Source organism: Osmerus mordax, chromosome 16, assembly GCF_038355195.1.
Source record: "Osmerus mordax isolate fOsmMor3 chromosome 16, fOsmMor3.pri, whole genome shotgun sequence".
NCBI lineage: Eukaryota > Metazoa > Chordata > Actinopteri > Osmeriformes > Osmeridae > Osmerus > Osmerus mordax.
Genome location: NC_090065.1, coordinates 7,193,241 through 7,211,635, shown reverse-complemented (window position 1 = coordinate 7,211,635; position 18,395 = coordinate 7,193,241). Strand labels below are relative to the sequence as shown.

At 49.6% G+C, this 18,395-nt stretch overlaps 1 protein-coding gene across 2 annotated transcripts in view; it reads right to left on the bottom strand.

Moving 5' to 3' along the window:
- epha4b (eph receptor A4b) overlaps window positions 1-18,395 on the bottom strand; it is a 52,543-nt gene that overhangs the window by 9,619 nt on the left and 24,529 nt on the right. For both annotated transcript variants that reach the window (XM_067252360.1, XM_067252361.1), the window contains exons 6-13: window positions 17,846-18,001; window positions 15,879-16,214; window positions 14,319-14,431; window positions 13,209-13,371; window positions 12,147-12,255; window positions 827-894; window positions 335-460; window positions 25-210 (exon numbers count right to left, since the gene is read on the bottom strand). In XM_067252360.1, the coding sequence (XP_067108461.1) occupies window positions 25-210; window positions 335-460; window positions 827-894; window positions 12,147-12,255; window positions 13,209-13,371; window positions 14,319-14,431; window positions 15,879-16,214; window positions 17,846-18,001 (1,257 nt within the window). The remainder of the gene's footprint in view (window positions 1-24; window positions 211-334; window positions 461-826; window positions 895-12,146; window positions 12,256-13,208; window positions 13,372-14,318; window positions 14,432-15,878; window positions 16,215-17,845; window positions 18,002-18,395) is intronic.

The window sequence follows — 18,395 nt, the reverse complement described above, 5'->3', positions numbered from 1 at the left end:
GGGAGGAAGCCCCGTCAGACTCACATCGAGTGACCACGCCCTCCAGCCTGATGATGTTTGGGTGGTCAAACTGTCCCATGATGCTGGCCTCAGACAGGAAGTCCCGCCTCTGTTTGTCAGAGTAGCCCGCCTTCAGACTCTTGATGGCCACATAGATCTCCCTCTTCCCCTGGAGACGCAGACGACCACTGCACACCTCCCCGAACTCTCCTACACACACACACACACACAAACACACACAAACACAGTCACATTTAGAGATCCCAGTCAATCCCATGCCCTGGTTATGTGTGTATACATTTGTGACAGTGTGAGCGATGACTGGAGCACTCACCAGCTCCTATCACTCTCTCAATACGGATGCTGGAGGCGTCGATCTCCTTGGCAAAGTCCCTGATGGCTTGGTTGGGGTCCTCATAGGTGTGGGGGTGGATGTAGGTGCGGCTGCCAGGCAACTTCACTGTGTGTGTGTGTGGGGGGGGGGGGGGGGTGAGGGTTAAAGGAAGAACATCAGCTGTTACGTGGTGTGCTTTTTCTATAATTATATGATTCTTGTATTCTTATATTATGAAACGTGTATGTGTGTGTAGCATGTGTTTGTGCATGTTTAGTGTGTGTGTGTTACGTTGATGAGGTACATTATCATTCCTGCATCAGAAGAGGCAGCTGAGCTAGATCAAGGCAGAGCCAGATAAACAACATATAATAGACCGGCTCACTTTGTATGGCTGCTCCCTTTCTGCCACTCACAAAAGAGCTTTGAGTGTGTACGTGTGTGGGTGTTAGTGTGTGTGGGTGTTAGTGTGTGTAGTATGTGTGTGTGTACCTCTGCCATGTTGGAACTGCATCTTTTCTTCGTCAGGGTCCTGTTTCGCTTTGATGTAACCACAGTGCCTGCAAAACCAAACACAGCAACACGTTAATGACATGATCCACATCTCACCTCAACGGTGTGTGTGTGTGCGTGGGTGTAGATGATCCCATGATATACTCAAAGCAGACTGAGTGGCACAGACCGTGTTGTGGAGGGAGAGATACAGTATTTTCAACATGCTTTTTTCTCTCTTTCAACCTCTCCTCTATCTGGTTGGCCTTTACAGGAGCCTGAGGAACTCTGTCTTCCACTCTCATTAAGTAGGAGCCTGTGTGTGTGTGTGTGCTGTGTGTGTGTGCCTGTGTGTGTGTCTGTGTGTGTGTGTGTGTGTGTGTGTATTTGTGTGTGAGAGTGAGTGCACTGAGCCGACAGATCCTTTTTCTCCATGTCATTGGCTTAACGTTCTTCTATAGACCCATGCATTCATACAGTCTTATAGGCGTCACCTATACCAAACACACACACACACACACACACACACACGATCAATGCAGTAGTCAATAGCAAGTATTGATGGTGTGATCAGCAGAGGCAGCAGTCCTGCTGTGAGGATGTGTTGAGGTTACTGTGGTCTGACAGCATCACAGTGGTGGGCTGGGGCGAGGCGTTCAGGACACAATCTGTTTATCTCCGCTCTGTAAAACTTCCGTACCCAAACACAGGGCTTAACAACCCAACTTGATCATAACACTGTCACCATTTTAACACTCTCTTAAATTCAATCACTGAGTTTTAGCCCAAAACATAAAAAGCCATTTTCGAATTGTCAGGTACTAAAACACCACATAAATTGGTTATTTTTTGTCTCTCCTCCTTTCCTGTCCTTCACTCCTCCTCTCCTCTCTTCTCCTCTCCTCTCTGCTCTTCCCAAACAAAACGGGACAGTGATAATACTGATTAAAAATAAAATGTACATATAAATTTTCTATATATTCAAAGATGGGCCAGGTTGCTTTGCAGGTGTTGAGTAGTGTTTCGAAGTGAATTCTATACGTAACCGGGATGATGAAGCGAGGGAGCAGGAAGGGTCTGGGATGAAGAGATGAAGAAGAGAGACAAAAAATAAAGAACACAACACACTAACAAAGAGAGCAAGGGAGGGTGAAAAGACAGCAAGGATCACTCAAGGATCCCACAGAAAAAAAGAATATGTAGATGTTTTAGGTGGTAGGAGAAAGGGAGAAGGGGTAGAGAGAGGCAGGGAGGGGTGAGGAGGGGTGAAGAGGGGCAGGGAGGGGTGAGGTGAGGAGAGGTAAGAAGAGGTCTTGTTAGCTCCAGTACATATCACAGTCATTTGGTGTTTAATCCTAGTGTTAGTTTTTACACAGCTGAACGGATGGAATAACTCAGACTTCAATAGGCTGTCTGGGGAATACCGGCATAAACCTGGAGCGAGAGGGTTATGGGGTAGAAAACACACACACACACGCATAGAGCCATGTGGTAGTGCCGGGAGTCCCTTGGGTGGGTTAGAGGGTTGTTATTGATGGGGTCTATGGGGGCACGGTTAAAGGGCTTAGGAGGTGGGGGAGGAGGGATGGGGTCCCACATGTTTATCAGCTGGGTTCAAGCCAGAGCCACACACAGGGGACTGTGATCATTACCTTCAACACACACACACACACACACACACACACACACACACACACACACACACCACACACACACACACACACACACACACACACACACACACACACACACACACACACACACACACACACACACACACACTCCCACACACACACACACACACACACTCCCACACACACACACACCCACACACACACACCCACACACACACACACACACACACACACTCCCACACACTCCCAAGCCACCTGGGGGCATGTGTTTAGAGCATATGGTGAATGGGGAAACGGGGTCTCACCTCTGCCCCCAAAATGCAAAACCCCCCCACAGGGGAACGCACTCTCCCACTCCCACACCCCTGCACCTGCTCAAGGCACAGCCCAAGCCCACTGATGAAACACTTCCTCATCTCTGTGGGGGCGTATCTGGGCTCAGTGTGTTGGTGTGTACGTGGTTATGCGCGACTGAGTGAGAGAGAGAGAGAGAGAGAGAGAGAGAGAGAGAACACATTTCCATAGTAATTACAGAGAGCCTCATTTCTCCTCTCCAGTTAACAGTGTCATGAATCATTAGCGTAGCAGATTTAAACCCAGGGTAGAGAGGGAGAGGTGAACCTGTTTCCCCTCTCCTGACACCTCTGCTGCTGGACTCAAGGATCTGGGCTGACCATCTCCAAATCACCATCCTATATATTTCCTGGTAGTCGTCTTCGAAGGGTCCATGTGATTTCTAACCATCTGAATATCTTGCCAGATCATTCGTACTTCCTCAATGACATCAGGAAGCAACAAGAGAAATAGAGACATGATTCGCTTCAACAAAGGAGCCAATCCTTCCCTCCCTCCCTCTCTCCCCTTCCTTTCTTCCTCTTCATCCATTCTCTCTCCTCTCTCTCTTTCTTCCTTACTATTTCTTCCCTCTCTAGTCTCCTCTCCCTTTCCTCTCCTCTCGATATCCCCTCCCCTCCCCTTCTTTCCTTCATTACTCTATCATCCATTTCCTCTCCTCCATACCTCCCCTCTTTCTTCCCTCCCCTTCCTCCTTTTCTAACTCTTCCCTCTCTCTCCTCCCGTCTTTACCCCCCCTCCTTTCATCGCTCTCCCCTCTCTCTCATTCTCTCCCCTCCCCTCCTCTCTCCCTCCACCCTCTCACTCTTCTCTCTCTTCGGTAGATCGGGCCAACTCCCAGCGTCAGACAGAGGACCCGGTGAGGTGGATGCAGAACAGTTTTCAGCAGCTCCGTGGTCTTCTCTCTCGAAGGGCTCTGCTGCAGTCGAGCAGTGAGACCTCCAGCAGGCCCAAAGAAAGCTCTCCACGATCTCCTCTTTCTTCTTCTTCTTTCTTCTTCTCTTCCCCCTGGGAGATTTACACCAGCAATCCAGGGCTGCCGCTGTCTCTGTAATAGTCCTGCCATGCAAAATGGTTTCTACACGTCTTGTCTATTCCAGGGTAATTTTATACTCTCTTTTCTCTTGTCTGTCGGGCCTCTCTCTCCCACTTTGTCTCAGTTTCTCAGTTTCTCTGTCTTTCTCTCTCTCTCTCTCTCTCTCTCTCTCTCTCTCTCTCTCTCTCTCTCTCTCTCTCTGTCTCTCTCTCTCTCTCTCTCTCTCAGTCCAAACTCGTGTCCATCTGTCATCCCAGGTGCCGAGGCCACTGTTCCGGCACGCTCCTATCCTATTTAACAATCGCACACTCCACTATTTCTCATAAGCAACACACGCACACACATTGACAGAAAGACATACACACACACACAGAAACACATACAACCACATGCAAAATTATATGCGCCTAACACATATCTGTAGCACACACCGATGCTCCCCCCCCCCCCCCCCCCCCCTCTCTGTTCCACTCCGATGAGGACAACAGGCTATCCCTGTCCTCCAGGAGCTACACGTTCCACATTTGCATATCAATTTACTTTTTATTATAATACTCTGTCACCCGAGACCCATTTGTCATTCGGCTAGCCAGCTTCCACCTTCATAGAACCACATCCATATATTATCATCACATCCCTCCCTCTCTCTCTCTTTCTCTCACTTTCATTCTCGCGTTCTCTCCCTCCATCGTTACTCTGACAACCCCTCTTCCTCAAGCCCTATGTCCAGCTCTTTCTTGATTTCTCTCACCCCCCCCTTCTCTTTTCTTCTCTCCTTTATCTAACAGTAACACTGTAGAGACAATAATCTTTCTTATCTCTTCCTCTCCATCTTTTACACTTTCTCGGCACATCGACTTACCCTACATACAATGCACTGTCCTTTATTCTCTCTCTCTCTCTCTCTCTCTCTCCCTTTCCTCTCCTCTCGATATCCCCTCCCCTCCCCTTCTTTCCTTCATTACTCTATCATCCATTTCCTCTCCTCCATACCTCCCCTCCTCTTTCTTCCCTCCCCTTCCTCCTTTTCTAACTCTTCCCTCTCTCTCCTCCCGTCTTTACCCCCCCTCCTTTCATCGCTCTCCCCTCTCTCTCATTCTCTCCCCTCCCCTCCTCTCTCCCTCCACCCTCTCACTCTTCTCTCTCTTCGGTAGATCGGGCCAACTCCAGCGTCAGACAGAGGACCCGGTGAGGTGGATGCAGAACAGTTTCAGCAGCTCCGTGGTCTTCTCTCTCGAAGGGCTCTGCTGCAGTCGAGCAGTGAGACCTCCAGCAGGCCCAAAGAAAGCTCTCCACGATCTCCTCTTTCTTCTTCTTCTTTCTTCTTCTCTTCCCCCTGGGAGATTTACAACCAGCAATCCAGGGCTGCCGCTGTCTCTGTAATAGTCCTGCCATGCAAAATGGTTTCTACACGTCTTGTCTATTCAGGGTAATTTTATACTCTCTTTTCTCTTGTCTGTCGGGGGCCTCTCTCTCCCACTTTGTCTCAGTTTCTCAGTTTCTCTCTCTCTCTCTCTCTCTCTCTCTCTCTCTCTCTCTCTCTCTCTCTCTCTCTCTCTCTCTCTCTCTCTCTCTCTCTCTCTCTCTCTCTCTCTCCTCTCTCTCTCTCTCTCCTCTCTCTCTCTCTCTCTCTCTCTCTCTCTCTCTCTCTCTCTAGGCCCCAGCCTCAGACCTGACTCCCTCTGTTCTGTCGTTGTTTGAGAGCAGGAGTGGAAGCGTTGTGTCTTTCTGCTGACAGGGGGGATGTGGTGAGGAGCACACTGCAGGGGTCCGTCACTGCATACTAACTAACAAGCAATCACACAGAGAACGATGGAGGGAGGGAGGGAGGGAGGGAGGGAGGGAGGGAGGGTGTGTGTGTGGGTGGGTGGTGGGTGGGTGGGTGGGTGGGAGGGGTGGGTGGGTGTGTGGGTGGGAGGGAGGGAGGGAGGAGGGAGGGAGGGAGGGAGGGAGGGGAGGGAGGGAGGGAGGGAGGGGTGGGTGGGAGGGAGGGGTGGGTGGGTGGGAGGGTGGGTGGGTGGATGGGTGGGGGGGTGGGTGGGAGGGAGGGTAGGTGGGAGGGAGGGTAGGTGGCAGGCTATGGTGAAAGTAGATACTGAAGAGGAAATGGCGAGGGATACAGAAGAGGGCGTGAGTGAGGGAGCGAGATGGACAGATAAAGGAGAGGAGAGAAGGCCAGGGAGGCGCTGGAGCCGCGGGCCAGAGCTGTCTGCACCAGACGTATCCAGAGCTCCATCGCTGACTCAGGTGCCCTTGTCTCTCAGAGGGATCCACACAAAGACCCCCACTAAGCTACTGCTGAACACAGGCTCTCTCCACTGTGAAGGGTGGGGTGTGTGTGTGTATGTGTGTTAGAAAGAGAGAAAGAAAGAAAAAGAGAGAGGCAGACAGAAGGAGAGAGAGAGGGGGAGAGAGAGAGATCAAACAAAAGGAAACTTTCACTCAACTACGGCTAAACACAGAGTCGGATGTGACTCTGTGAAGAACTGGAAAGTTCTGAGGAGAGGGGAGAGCGAGGGAAAAATCGTGTGTAAATATGGATGTCAAAGTATCCTTGGAAGAGAGAGCGAAGCAAAACAATGTGATCCCCCTGTTCAAATATGCACAGAGACAGCTCAAATGCAAATAGTGCGTGTGTGTGTAAGTGTGTGTGCGTGTGTGTGTTTCAGAATAACCTTGGTGGAATCATAACTGCAGAAGCTGGGACAGCTATTAAAGTGTGTGTAAAAGCATGTGGAGCAGTATCATTCAGAGAGTTTTATATGACAAGCCTGCCTTAATGGATTAGTGTTAGACAACTGATGGAGTGAAGGAGAAACTGATATAGTCAGGGAGACAAGAGTCAGGGGACAATATCTTCTGTGTCCAGTGGTTGTTAGTATGAACAGACAGTCATTACTAAGTATACGTTCTCTTATGGAACATAATGAGATGACTAGAATGACACACATTCTTAGTTTCCATCCATCCCTGCTAATTCCTGACCCCCTCCATCCTCCCCTCTCTTGGGCTTGCAATCAGTGGGAGTGGATGCTTAGACGAAAGGTAACATTATGACACACACACACACACACATACACACAGATAGACCCAGACACAAAAGTCCTGCTGTGGTTTTCATCACCATCATTACTCATAATAATAGAAATTCCATCTAATATCAAGCTATTCAATCAAATGTAATTATGTGGAATTAGATAAATTGATCCAATTTCAATCTCACATTTTCATGCCAAATTTACTCCTTGTCTCGGGTCTGAAAAAGATCATGTTTGTCAGCTATCACCTAATTCTTTCATGGTGAGGATAATGCGTCGATGACGAAAAGAGAGAAAGAACAAGAATAAAGTCCGAACAAAAGAAACATTCAAGAGGGAGTTTGAGAGAAGGAGAGTTGCACCTTGGCCTTCCCGCCCACCATGCTGGCGTTCACCCAAAGCTCTCTGACCGCTCGGTAAAAAGATTTACTCAGCCAGACGTAATTATTAGGAAGGGGACATGATTAGCAATGGAGTTATGACTAATAAATCTGTCTGTGTTTCATTAAAATGTGTTTGGAAACATTTAATTTAGCACCGATTCATTAGAGTAAGTGCACGGCCGGACTGGAAAGAGGAGGAGGGGAGAAAAGAGAAGAGAGAAGAAAAAGAGTTGAGGGAGAAAGGAGAGGAGAGAGAAGGAGGAAGAGGAGAGAGGAGAAGGAGAGGAGAGAGGAGAAGGAGGAGAGGAGAGAGGAGAAGGAGGAGAGGAGAGAGGAGAAGGAAAGGAGAGAATGGAAAAGAAGAGAAATTAGATGAAAAGGAAAGGATGAGAAGAAAATACAGTTGGACCAAAACACCAGAGGAGAAGAACTGCAGCCCAGCTAATTGGCCTAATGTGGCAGGATTCATATCTGTGTGGTCAAAGGGCACATGGTGGATGGGGGGAGGAGAGGAAGCAGGGAGAGATGGGGGGGGGTACATGTCTTCATCACCATCATTAGCTGAAGTGTATCTTTATGTTAACAGGGCCTCAGTGTATCAGTGTGCCTAATTTCCTTAACGACACCACAGCCAACACTAGATGATGAGGCCACTGTCTCAGGCCACAACACTCGCAATGGAGTGCGCGTGCGTGAGCACATGCGTATGTGTGTAAGATCACGTGAATCATCTCAACTGCAACTGCCAGCAATTGTCCAAACATCTCTGCGTGCTCCTAATGCTGTTAGCCAGCTCCTGAGGTCCACGTAGAACATGTGTCCTGTGAGCTTAGTACGATACGAACAGCATGATCCACACCGAGAGCACGGGACCTCTGGCAAACCAGCCATCTCTCGGCTCCTGTTGATAAGCTCGTTTGGAACTTTCTGCAGACAAAGCTGGATTCTACAGCCCCAAGCTCTGCTTATCTGGTTCAAAGACTTGAGATGCCAGCCACTATCACACAAATATGCACATGCTGTACAGCACACACACACACTCACACACACACACACACAAACAAGCTCTCGCTGAACCATTTAGAGGTGGGCTTGTAAGTGCCTGATTCTTGGGGCATCATTAGGGCTATTATATAGAACATGGACAGACATCAATGTAAAGGATAAGAGCACACAAGGGCTGTACCATGCTGGGTCCACTGGTGATTAAATATGACTAAGGGTGATGTCCAGCATGTGTATGTAGCCTGAGCGTGAGCCACTCCACGCATTCATGCAGGATGTACAAAGAAAAACAGGAATAGTGTTTTTCATTCCTCCTCGTATCACGTATGTCATTATGCATGTAGGAGAACCTCAGGCTCCATAGCAGATGTAAAAGACCCCCTGACACCCACACACACACACCTCAGAGAGATGCTACCGTGTGAGATTCATCTCCACTATACTTCCTAACACTTTCTGCTAAACCCCATCCCCCATTCCAAAGACATCTCCATTTCTCTCTCCCACTCCATCCCTCCACTTTGCTATGACGCCACAGGTAAGGCATCCGCAACAGAGAAATGAATAAAAAAAAGGCACCACAGGAAGTATCTCTTTATTTGTCCTCTCCGTCAGGGATGTCGAGTATCTGTCCCTTCTTTCTAGTGTCCTCTTCAGATAGTTTAGACAGACACTCCTCACCGTCTGGCCTCGGTCTCAGCCTTTGACTTACACCCCGCCTGATCGTGCAGCCCTTCTGAACTGCCTGCTTCACTCAGAGCTTCAATGGAAGCAGACTTAAGTTGCCAGCACATCCCACCACACGCTCTGGTTAACCATGCTCCTGGCAGGAGAACCCACTAAACCAGGTCCAAGGAGATGATCTTTCAGAAGACTTTCAGCGGACGTGACTTCCTCAGAAACTTTCGGAACGCCGAGACAGAAGGCGGCAGGAAAACGTCGGGCTTCCTTTGTACTTGTTTAAAACGCTGGCACAACATAACAGCACATGTAAGTAACAAAAGATCTGGCGGTGAATCAAAGCATGCTGCATTGGTCATCTACAACCCCTCTGAGAGCTTTCTTACCACCTGATAATCATTAGTAGAGAGGACACACACAGGCATGGACACACACACAGACACACACATGCACACACACACACACACACACACACACACACACACTACATAGACTGGTGCACCCCTAACAACTTGTCTAACTACTTCTTAGGGAGAGAGGAAACCGAAGGGGGGAATGGTTTCATGAGCGCACACCATCTGCTTATTCCATCACTATGCCAGTCTCTCTCTCTCTCTCTCTCTCTCTCTCTCTCTCTCTCTCTCTCTCTCTCTCTCTCTCGCTTCCATTGTTCCCACCTGCCAGTCTGCCAATTCACTCGCCTGCGGACAAAAGCCCCCTCATAGTAAAACACACTCACTCACTCACACACACACAGACAGACAGGGCCATAATAACTGGTGTTATTTTGTCAGTGCAGTGCTGAGTCTGGGGGGTTTGGACGTGTTCTCATGTTTCCCTTCTGTAGCAACAATGGCAGAACACCACTTTATTAAACGAGAACAGAAAAGAACAGAGCAGGCCACAAATCAGGCTGTTTATGAGCCATTCCACGGCAATATTCTTCCCTCCCAGAGCCGCGCCATGACTGTGTGTGTGTTATCCTTTTTGACAGAAACATTTGTATATTTTACAGGGGGCCAAAGAGGTGTGTATGTGTGTGTTTGTGTGCGTGTGTGTGTGTCTGCCTGTGTTTCTAGAAAAATAATAGCAGGCCTCTGACTGAGTAAAACAGCTATGTAGCTGTAGCTCCAGGAGGGGCTCCACATGAGCCAGTATGAACCAGGGGGAAACAGAGCTGCTTAGCTCAAGTAGCCTCAGTCTGAGACAGGGACTCCACATGACCTTCCTGCTGCCTCAACTCTCTGCGCGCACACACGCAGGACACGCGCGCACACACGCAGGACACGCGCGCACACACGCAGGACACGCGCGCACACACGCAGGACACGCGCGCACACACGCAGGACACGCGCGCACACACGCAGGACACGCGTGCACACACGCAGGACACGCGCGCACACACACGCAGGACACGCGCGCACACACGGTGGCGTGACTGAAAGCTAGAGAGTGAAAGCTCAACAGAGAGAGGATGAAGGCTGATGAAAGACTGTGTGAGAGAATGAAACTGCTGGGTGAAGAGAGGACTGAAGGAAGACGAGAGAACGCGAGAGAGTGCGAGAGTGAGAGAGTGAGAGAGAGTGTGAGAGAGAGAGAGTGAGAGAGAAGGAGGAGAAAATAGAATGATGCGAGAGAGAGAGAGAGATACCAGTAATGTCTTTCACCATGCTGCTTTCCTCTCATCCTCACTCCGTCTTAATCTGCTCTCCATCCCCTGCTGCCTGTTTGCTTGTTCCTTTTCTCTGCATCCCCACCTCCCCCTTCTCACTCCTTTACTCCGTCTTTCAATCTATCACTTATATACACACAGAGCAAACTTCATCCCTCTCTCACCCTTACCCATCACTTCATCCCTCTCTCACCCACCCACCCACCGTGTCCCCAGTCCCTTCTGTCGTTCATTCCGGCTCTCTGCTTTCTGTAATCTCTCGTCATCTTTCTTCTTCTCCTTCTGTGTGCTCCCTCATTACTTCCCGCCCATCAGTTCACCTCGGTTTCTGTTCTGCCCATCAAAACCCCTACCGGTTCTTTACTTCCTTGTCTCTCAAGTATTGTCTTTGATCTTGCCATCCCCTATCCACTCACAAATAGTCTCCACACACACAGGCAAAACACACACCCTTTGATATACGTTTGGAGACTCTTCAGCAGAGAGCTAATCAACACCCCCCCCCCCCCCCCCCACCCCCACCTCCATTCCCACCACCCACCCCTTTACCGTCACATGCAAATAAGGACATGGAGGGAGGGCAGGACAGAGCGGAGAAGCTGTAATTGATGGAGAAGTATCGAGCTTCCTGTAAAACCTAGTTAACACCTTGCTGTCTGGGAAACCTGATTATCTGTGTGTGGGTGTGTTAATGTGTGTTTATGTGTGGTGCTCCTAGAACACTATGTTTGTCACCTTGCTATGTCTCCCTGTTCAGTTCCTGTACACAGATCTGTGTGTTGTCTGAAATGTTTAGATAGTTTGAGAGTAGTAATCAAAACACAAACTGTGGTGTTGTGCGTGTGCGTGTGTGTGTGTGTATGTGTGGATGTATGTGCATGTGTCGGTTAGTTTATGTGTACGTGTGTGTTAGTCTGTGTGTGTGTGTTAGTTTGCATGTGTGTGTTTGTGTGTGTTTGCCGGAGTCTCCACTGATTAGATCCCTCCTGGTCAATAGTGAATAGAGCACTCAGCCTGATAGGCAATCACCTCAATCAATACTAATGGTTTTACAGACCTGTGTCTATGTGTGTGTGTGTGTGTGTGTGTGTGTGTGTGTTTGTGGGGGTGGGGGTGGGTGGGTGGGTGTGTTTGTGTTTAATCTAATCAAAGCATGTTTGGGATAAACATTCATTTACAGGCTCTATAAATCACAACAGCCTGTCGTCCCTCTCTCCTCCTCTGTCCAGGGAGCTGGAGCCAGGGATCTCTAAGCAGCACACACACTTCATCTTTTCTCCACTCTCATCTCTATTTCATTCCTTCCTTCTTTGACAGGATATTAACGGCCACTAATTCATCAAAGATTAGAGTTAGTAGAAAACTGTGGATTTACACACACACACACACACACACACACACACACGCACACACCCACTCACACACACGCACACACACACACATGGAAACTTTCTGTAGGGCTTGTTCATTGTGTAAAAACCTGTGTGTGTTGTATGTGTGTATTATAATTGCCTTACCTTCCACTAACGACAAAGCAAGCGACCAGAAAGATGAGCAGGACGATGCCTCCGGCTATGGACACCACCAGGATGGTGACCTGGTTAGGGTCTCCTATGGCCAGGATATCTGCAGTGGACACAACATAGGCTCAGATGTGTGTGTGTGTGCATGTCTGAGAGAGTACAGTATAATTTCTCTCATTCATATCTTAAATGTATGTGCAGATGTGTGTGTGTGTGTGTAAAGTCAGTGTGTGTGTATTGGAAGACAGTGTGTGTGCATATGCGTGTGTCTGTCGGGTTGAAGAAAGTGTGTGTGTGTGTAGCTGATGAGCTCTAAGATGAAAAGTCTTTTCCATCTTTATATTCCCCGTATGAGAGCCGACGTTAAACACATTCCAATCTCCCTGCTCTGTCCAAATGGATATGTTAACATTCCACATAACAAGCCTGCTGTAAAAGTTTCTGCAAAGCACCATTGATTTTTTTCGCCGCACCAATCGAGCCATTACTCAAAACAAATACCCCATTTATCAGGCTTAGCTAAGAACCAGCATGTGTGTGTGTGTGTATGGTGTGTGTGTGTGTAGGGTGTGCGTGTGTGTGTGTGTATGGTGTGTGTGTAGGGCGTGTGGGTGGGTGTGTAGACAGCCCTCTCAGGCAAATGAATGGCCAATGCAGGCATAGATAGGCATTGATCTCCTATTTCATTAACTGAGCACATTCACCGAGACTCTCTCTCTTTCTCTCTCTCTGTCTCTCTTAAGTGATCAATGAGATCGATCAGATTAGATCAAATTGATAAGATTGATATTAGATCAACTCAATCTAATAGGCAACCATAGATTTGTGGAGACCTATCAGAGAGACAGGGGAATACAGAGAGAGAGAGAGACAGAGGGAAATAGAGGGAGAGACAGAGAGAGACCGGGAGACTAAGCTATAGAGAGAGAAAGTGAAATAGAGAGATTGAGAGAGAGTTACAGAGAGGCCATAGAAAGAGGTAAGGAGACAGAAAGAGAGTGAAAAGAGCAAACGAAAGTGAGCCAGAGAGAAATGGAGAGCCAGAGAGACGTTCACCTTCATGGCTGGTCTCCAGTTCGATCTCTCCCCCGTAGGTTCCGTAGCCTCCCTCGGTGCGGGCGCGGACACGGAACACGTAGGTGGTCCCTGGCTTCAGCCCGTCCACCGTCATCATGTGGGAGCGCGTCTTCAGAACCGTGTAGTTCTGTTCCCTCTGGTTCTGGACAGAGAAAGGAAGAGCGAGCAAGAGTGAGAGAGAGAGAACATTTACATTTAGTCATTTAGCAGACGCTCTTATCCAGAGCGACTTACAGTAAATACAGGGAGATTCCCCCGAGGCAAGTAGGGTGAAGTGCCTTGCCCAAGGACACAACGTCAGTTGGCATGACCGGGAATTGAACTGGCAACCTTCGGATTACTAGCCCGATTCCTTCACCGCTCAGCCACCTGACTCCCTAACATTAAACCAAGAGGAAGGCCCATGATGAAGGACCATGAATGAATAATGAGAAATCAAATTTCATTGAAGCTCATTCATAAACATGGCCATGTATGGTGTCCACGCGGAGGCCAGCTGGCAGGCAGAGGGAGAGCGTGTCTCCTCTGGGAGACGTGTACAGGCTTGGCCAGCAGGAGTGTGGAGGACAGGAGGGAGTCTACTGGACAGATGACTGAAATACTCTAATAAGAGTTCTACACAGATTAACACTGTATTACACCTAATGACTGTCTGACTGAGACACACACACACACACACACATCCGTGTTCTCGTCATTCTCTTAATTGTAACAGCGTGCCAGTGTTGCTTCACAGCTGTGGTGTTGGTGTGAGCAGCAGGGATCAGGGGAGCCAGGGTGCTGGGTCTGGACTGTGTTCTCATATGATAAACAACTCATTAAAGTTGGGCCTTAGGCCGAACCAATACCCCTCTGTCTACACACAGCCATGATGGAGGAAACACAGAGGAGGTGAGGTGAGGGGAGGGGAGGGGAGGGGAAGAGAAGAGAGGAGAGGAGGGGAGGGGAGGGGAGAGGAGAGGAGAGGAGAGGAGAGGAGAGGAGAGGAGAGGAGAGGAGAGGAGAGGAGAGGAGAGGAGAGGAGAGGAGAGGAGAGGAGAGAAGAGGAGGGGAGGGGGAGGGGAGGAGAGGAGGGGAGGTGTGTCTTACCTTCTCATAGTAAATCACTTCGTACTCTACTACCCCTCCACTGGGGCGGTCAGGTTCCTGCCAGGCCAGAGTCACACTGTCCTTACTCCTCCTCTCCTTCAGCACCACACTCACTGGAGAGGCAGAGAGACAGAAGGATTAGGATAACTTCTGGCCGTCATGTCGCACTCTCTGTCATGACTATTTGATTGTACAGTATGTGTATTTATCCATCTGTGTACGTATGCAAAGCACACATGCATGTGCATATGCGTGTATGTGTTTTATGTATGCATACATAGGCCCAAAAAGAAGACAGAGAGACAGGCAAGACAGATAGAGACAGAGATAGAGACAGAGATGGAGGAAGAGAGACAGAATGTAGCAGGTTCAGGAAAGCGAGAGAGAGAGAGAGAGAGAGAGAGAGAGAGAGAGAGAGAGAGAGAGAGAGAGAGAGAGAGAGAGAGAGAGAGAAAGGGAGAGAGAGAGAGAGAGAGAGAGAGAGAGAGAGAGAGAGAGAGAGAGAGAGAGAGAGAGAGAGAGAGAGAAAGGGAGGGAGAGAGAGAGAGATAAAGAGAAAGGGAGAGAGAGAGAAAGAGAAAGGGAGAGAGAGAGAGTGGTAGAGAAAGGGAGAGAGAGAGAGAGAAAAAGGGAGAGAGAGAGAGAGAGAGAGAGAGAGAAAGAGAAAGGGAGAGAGAGAAAGGGAGAGAGAGAGAGAGAGAGAGAGAGAGAGAGAGAGAGAAAGGGAGAGAGAGAAAGGGAGAGAGAGAGAGCTTTTAACGACTTTACTGTGGGACGTGGAGAGGTGCTAATGAGGGAGCACAGAGGGGGCTCATTCATGTCATATGTGTGGGAGTACATGTGTTTACACCACAGCAGTTACATAGCTACTGTTCAGTGTATGTGTGCGTGTGTGTGTGTGTGTGTGTGTGTGTGTGTGTGTGTGTGTGTGTGTGTGTGGAAAAGAGGGCCCTTCACAACCAAAATCATTTATTTCCTTCCTTCTCAGGAAGCTTCTGGATTAATTGTGATGTGTGTGTATGAGTGTGTGTGCGTGTGTGCGCCTGTGAGTGTGGACAGGAGAGGTGCGGCAGCAGGGGCAACATGTGGGCCTCTTAACAAGGTTAACAACCTCTCACTCTCCTCTTCATCATCACACACACACACCCTCACACGCACACACACACCCATGCCACATGTCTGGTGTGTCATCATCACCATCCATTCCTCTCAACCTGTCCCGGATACACACCTGCACACACACACAAAAACAGTTACACATACACACACACACACACACACTCAACACTCAAGCTTGTTTCTGTGCCTAGTTCTAATCAGCAGATGATAATGAAGCCTGAGTCCTCAGCAGAGCCAGAGAGGGATCATACATATGCATGAGCTCTGGGGTGAAGGGTATAGGGCAGGGTGGAGTGTGCGTGTGTGTGTGTGTGAAAATGTGCGTGTGTACGTGTGTGGAATACATCCGAGGCCCCCCTCTACAAAATGGCATCGCAATAGGCTGACGAGGGGCTCTCACGTTGCCCGGCAGCTAGACTGTGACGCCGCCGCGGTGCTCACCTGTCTGGGAGGTGGTGACGTTGACGGTGACCTCGCCCCTGGGGGAGGGGCTGAGGTCCGAGACGCCGTTCTGGCTCTCGACAGTGAAACTGTAGTTGGAGTGAGGCTGCAGGTCCGTCACCAGCACCGCGGCAACCGCCACGCCAAACTGCCGGGGCACAAAGTGGACGGCGCTGCCGCAGGGCACGCACTTCCTGCCGTCCCCGGAGCACTTCCTGCAGAACAGGTTGTAGGTGACGTCCCCGCGGCCCCCCGTGTCGGACGGGGGGGACCACTCGAGAGTGACGCAGGTCTCGTTGACGGAGGAGATGGGGTTCCGGGGGGCAGAGGGGGGGCCTGGGGGGAGGGAGGGAGGGAGGGAGGGAGGGAGGGAGGGAGGGAGGGAGGGAGGGAGGGAGGGAGGGAGGGAGGGAGGGAGGGAGGGAGGGAGGGAGGGAGGGAGGGAGGGAGGGAGGGAGGGAGGGAGGGAGGGAGAGGGGGGTTCAATACAGCCATACTTTACAAATAATAAGTATCCATCTAAATGTACATTAGGACAAGCCAGCAAACTCTCATTTGTCCTTCAACTGAAATAAGCTCTGTTTGTGTGTCCATGTGAAACAATTACAGCCAGTAGTATGTTGTCCTCATAAAGGTTTATTTGTCACTTATTTCTCCTCCAAGACTTCGATGGCCATCTAGACCCAAAGACTGATGGCATCATTGTGTGTGTGTGTTCATGTGTGTGTGGACTCTGTGCATGCGTGTGCATGCGTGTGTGTAGACTATGTGAAATGGGATCATTCTTGGATCGCGTTGATAGATGGCAGTTCAGGCATCAGTGTCTTGGCTGATGACATCTCATCAGGTTCAGGCTGAGTAGTGAGCCTCAGGGGGCCTGTAAAGCCTGGGCCTTTCCTGATCAGGCTTCCCAGCGCCAGCCCACTCTAAAGGGCAGAAGGCGGGGGGCTAGTGGCAGGGGATGGCCATGGGGGATAATTGAGGCTGTTGGCCGTAAATCTGATGACAGGGGGATGATGCCTGACGGTGAGCGAGATGTCTGCAGCATCCGTCATTCCACTCTTCTTTCAACCCTTCCCCCACCACCTCTTGTCTTTGCCTCACCCCTGCACTCTATTCTATGCTTCTCCCATCTCATCTCCTCTTGTCTCCTCTCATCTCATCTCATCTCCTTTCCTCTCCTCTCCATTCCTATCCTCTCCATTCCTATACTCTCCTCTCCATTCCTATCCTCTCATCTCCCTTCCTCTCCTCTCCTCTCCAATCCTCTGATCTCCTTTCCTCCTCCATTTGAAGGAGACTGCACGAGAGAGAAGATTGAGCGGGAGACAGATCGTATTTTAGGGAGGAGTGAGCAGCAGTGTGACACACACATCAGACACACCACACTGACGCACACCCACATACACACGCAGATACACGCGCACACAAACCCACAGACACACAAGTCATTGCTCATTTCCAGTTAATATCACCTGTCACATCTCACCTGCAGCAACGATTAATGAGCTTAATCTACCATAACCTGATAATGGGTTTGGCTCTCACACACACGTACGTGTGTGTGTGTGTGTGCAGCTGGCTTCTGAGTTTCAAACTTCTTTGTTTCTCGATTACAGTTATCCTGTCCTGCCCTCACATCCATATTCTCCATCTCTTCCCTCCATCCCTCTCTCTTTCTCTCAGTCTCTCCTAACCTCAGGATGTGGTTAGGCCAAACCGAGGCCTTATGTCCGGGTGACTCAGAGCCATAGACAGAAATAGAACACTCCACTGGAGTATCTCTCTCACACCACCACACACACAAACACACACACACACACACAACCTCAGGAGTGTATCATCCTAGACAGTGTAACAGAAGCCAGTCAGCATGGATAAACAGACAAGATATGATCTAGAGAATCAGACATCTGTAGGAACTCCAGTGTCAGAGCTAAGTCTCTGTGTGTGTGTGTGTTACTCACGGGTGCAGGCCATTGAGCGTGGGTCTGACTCCGCGAGGTAGAAGCCCGGTTCGCACACACACTCCGACGCTTTCTCCTGGTGGGAGGAGCTGTGGGGCGGACATTTTGAGCAGTAGGCATCGGTGGCGGAGGCCTTGTAGGAGCCGGGTCTGCATGCTGGGGGAGGAGGAGGGGCGCAGGGTTACACTTGTGATTCTAGTCCACGTCACACACTGCAGTACACAACAGCTGTTCCACACAGTAGGAAGCAGCCAGTTGGAGAGGTACAGTACCCAGCACAGCACCAGTGAACAAAATGAGAAGAGCATATTAGTGTGTCTAATCCCAGAGAGCTCTAATGGGGTTTCCGGTTAGTAATTTTGCATCCTTGGTATTTCCAGGGATCTCGACTGAGACTGCACTTGTATGTATTTATGACTTTCAGCATTCCTGTGTTCTCTCTGGAGGTGCTTAGTCCTCCATTATCAAACCTCTGAGTCAGGGAAATGGGGTGGTGTCGGAAACGCAATTCAATAAACTGTGTGTGTGTGTTTAGATGGATCAATGCTGT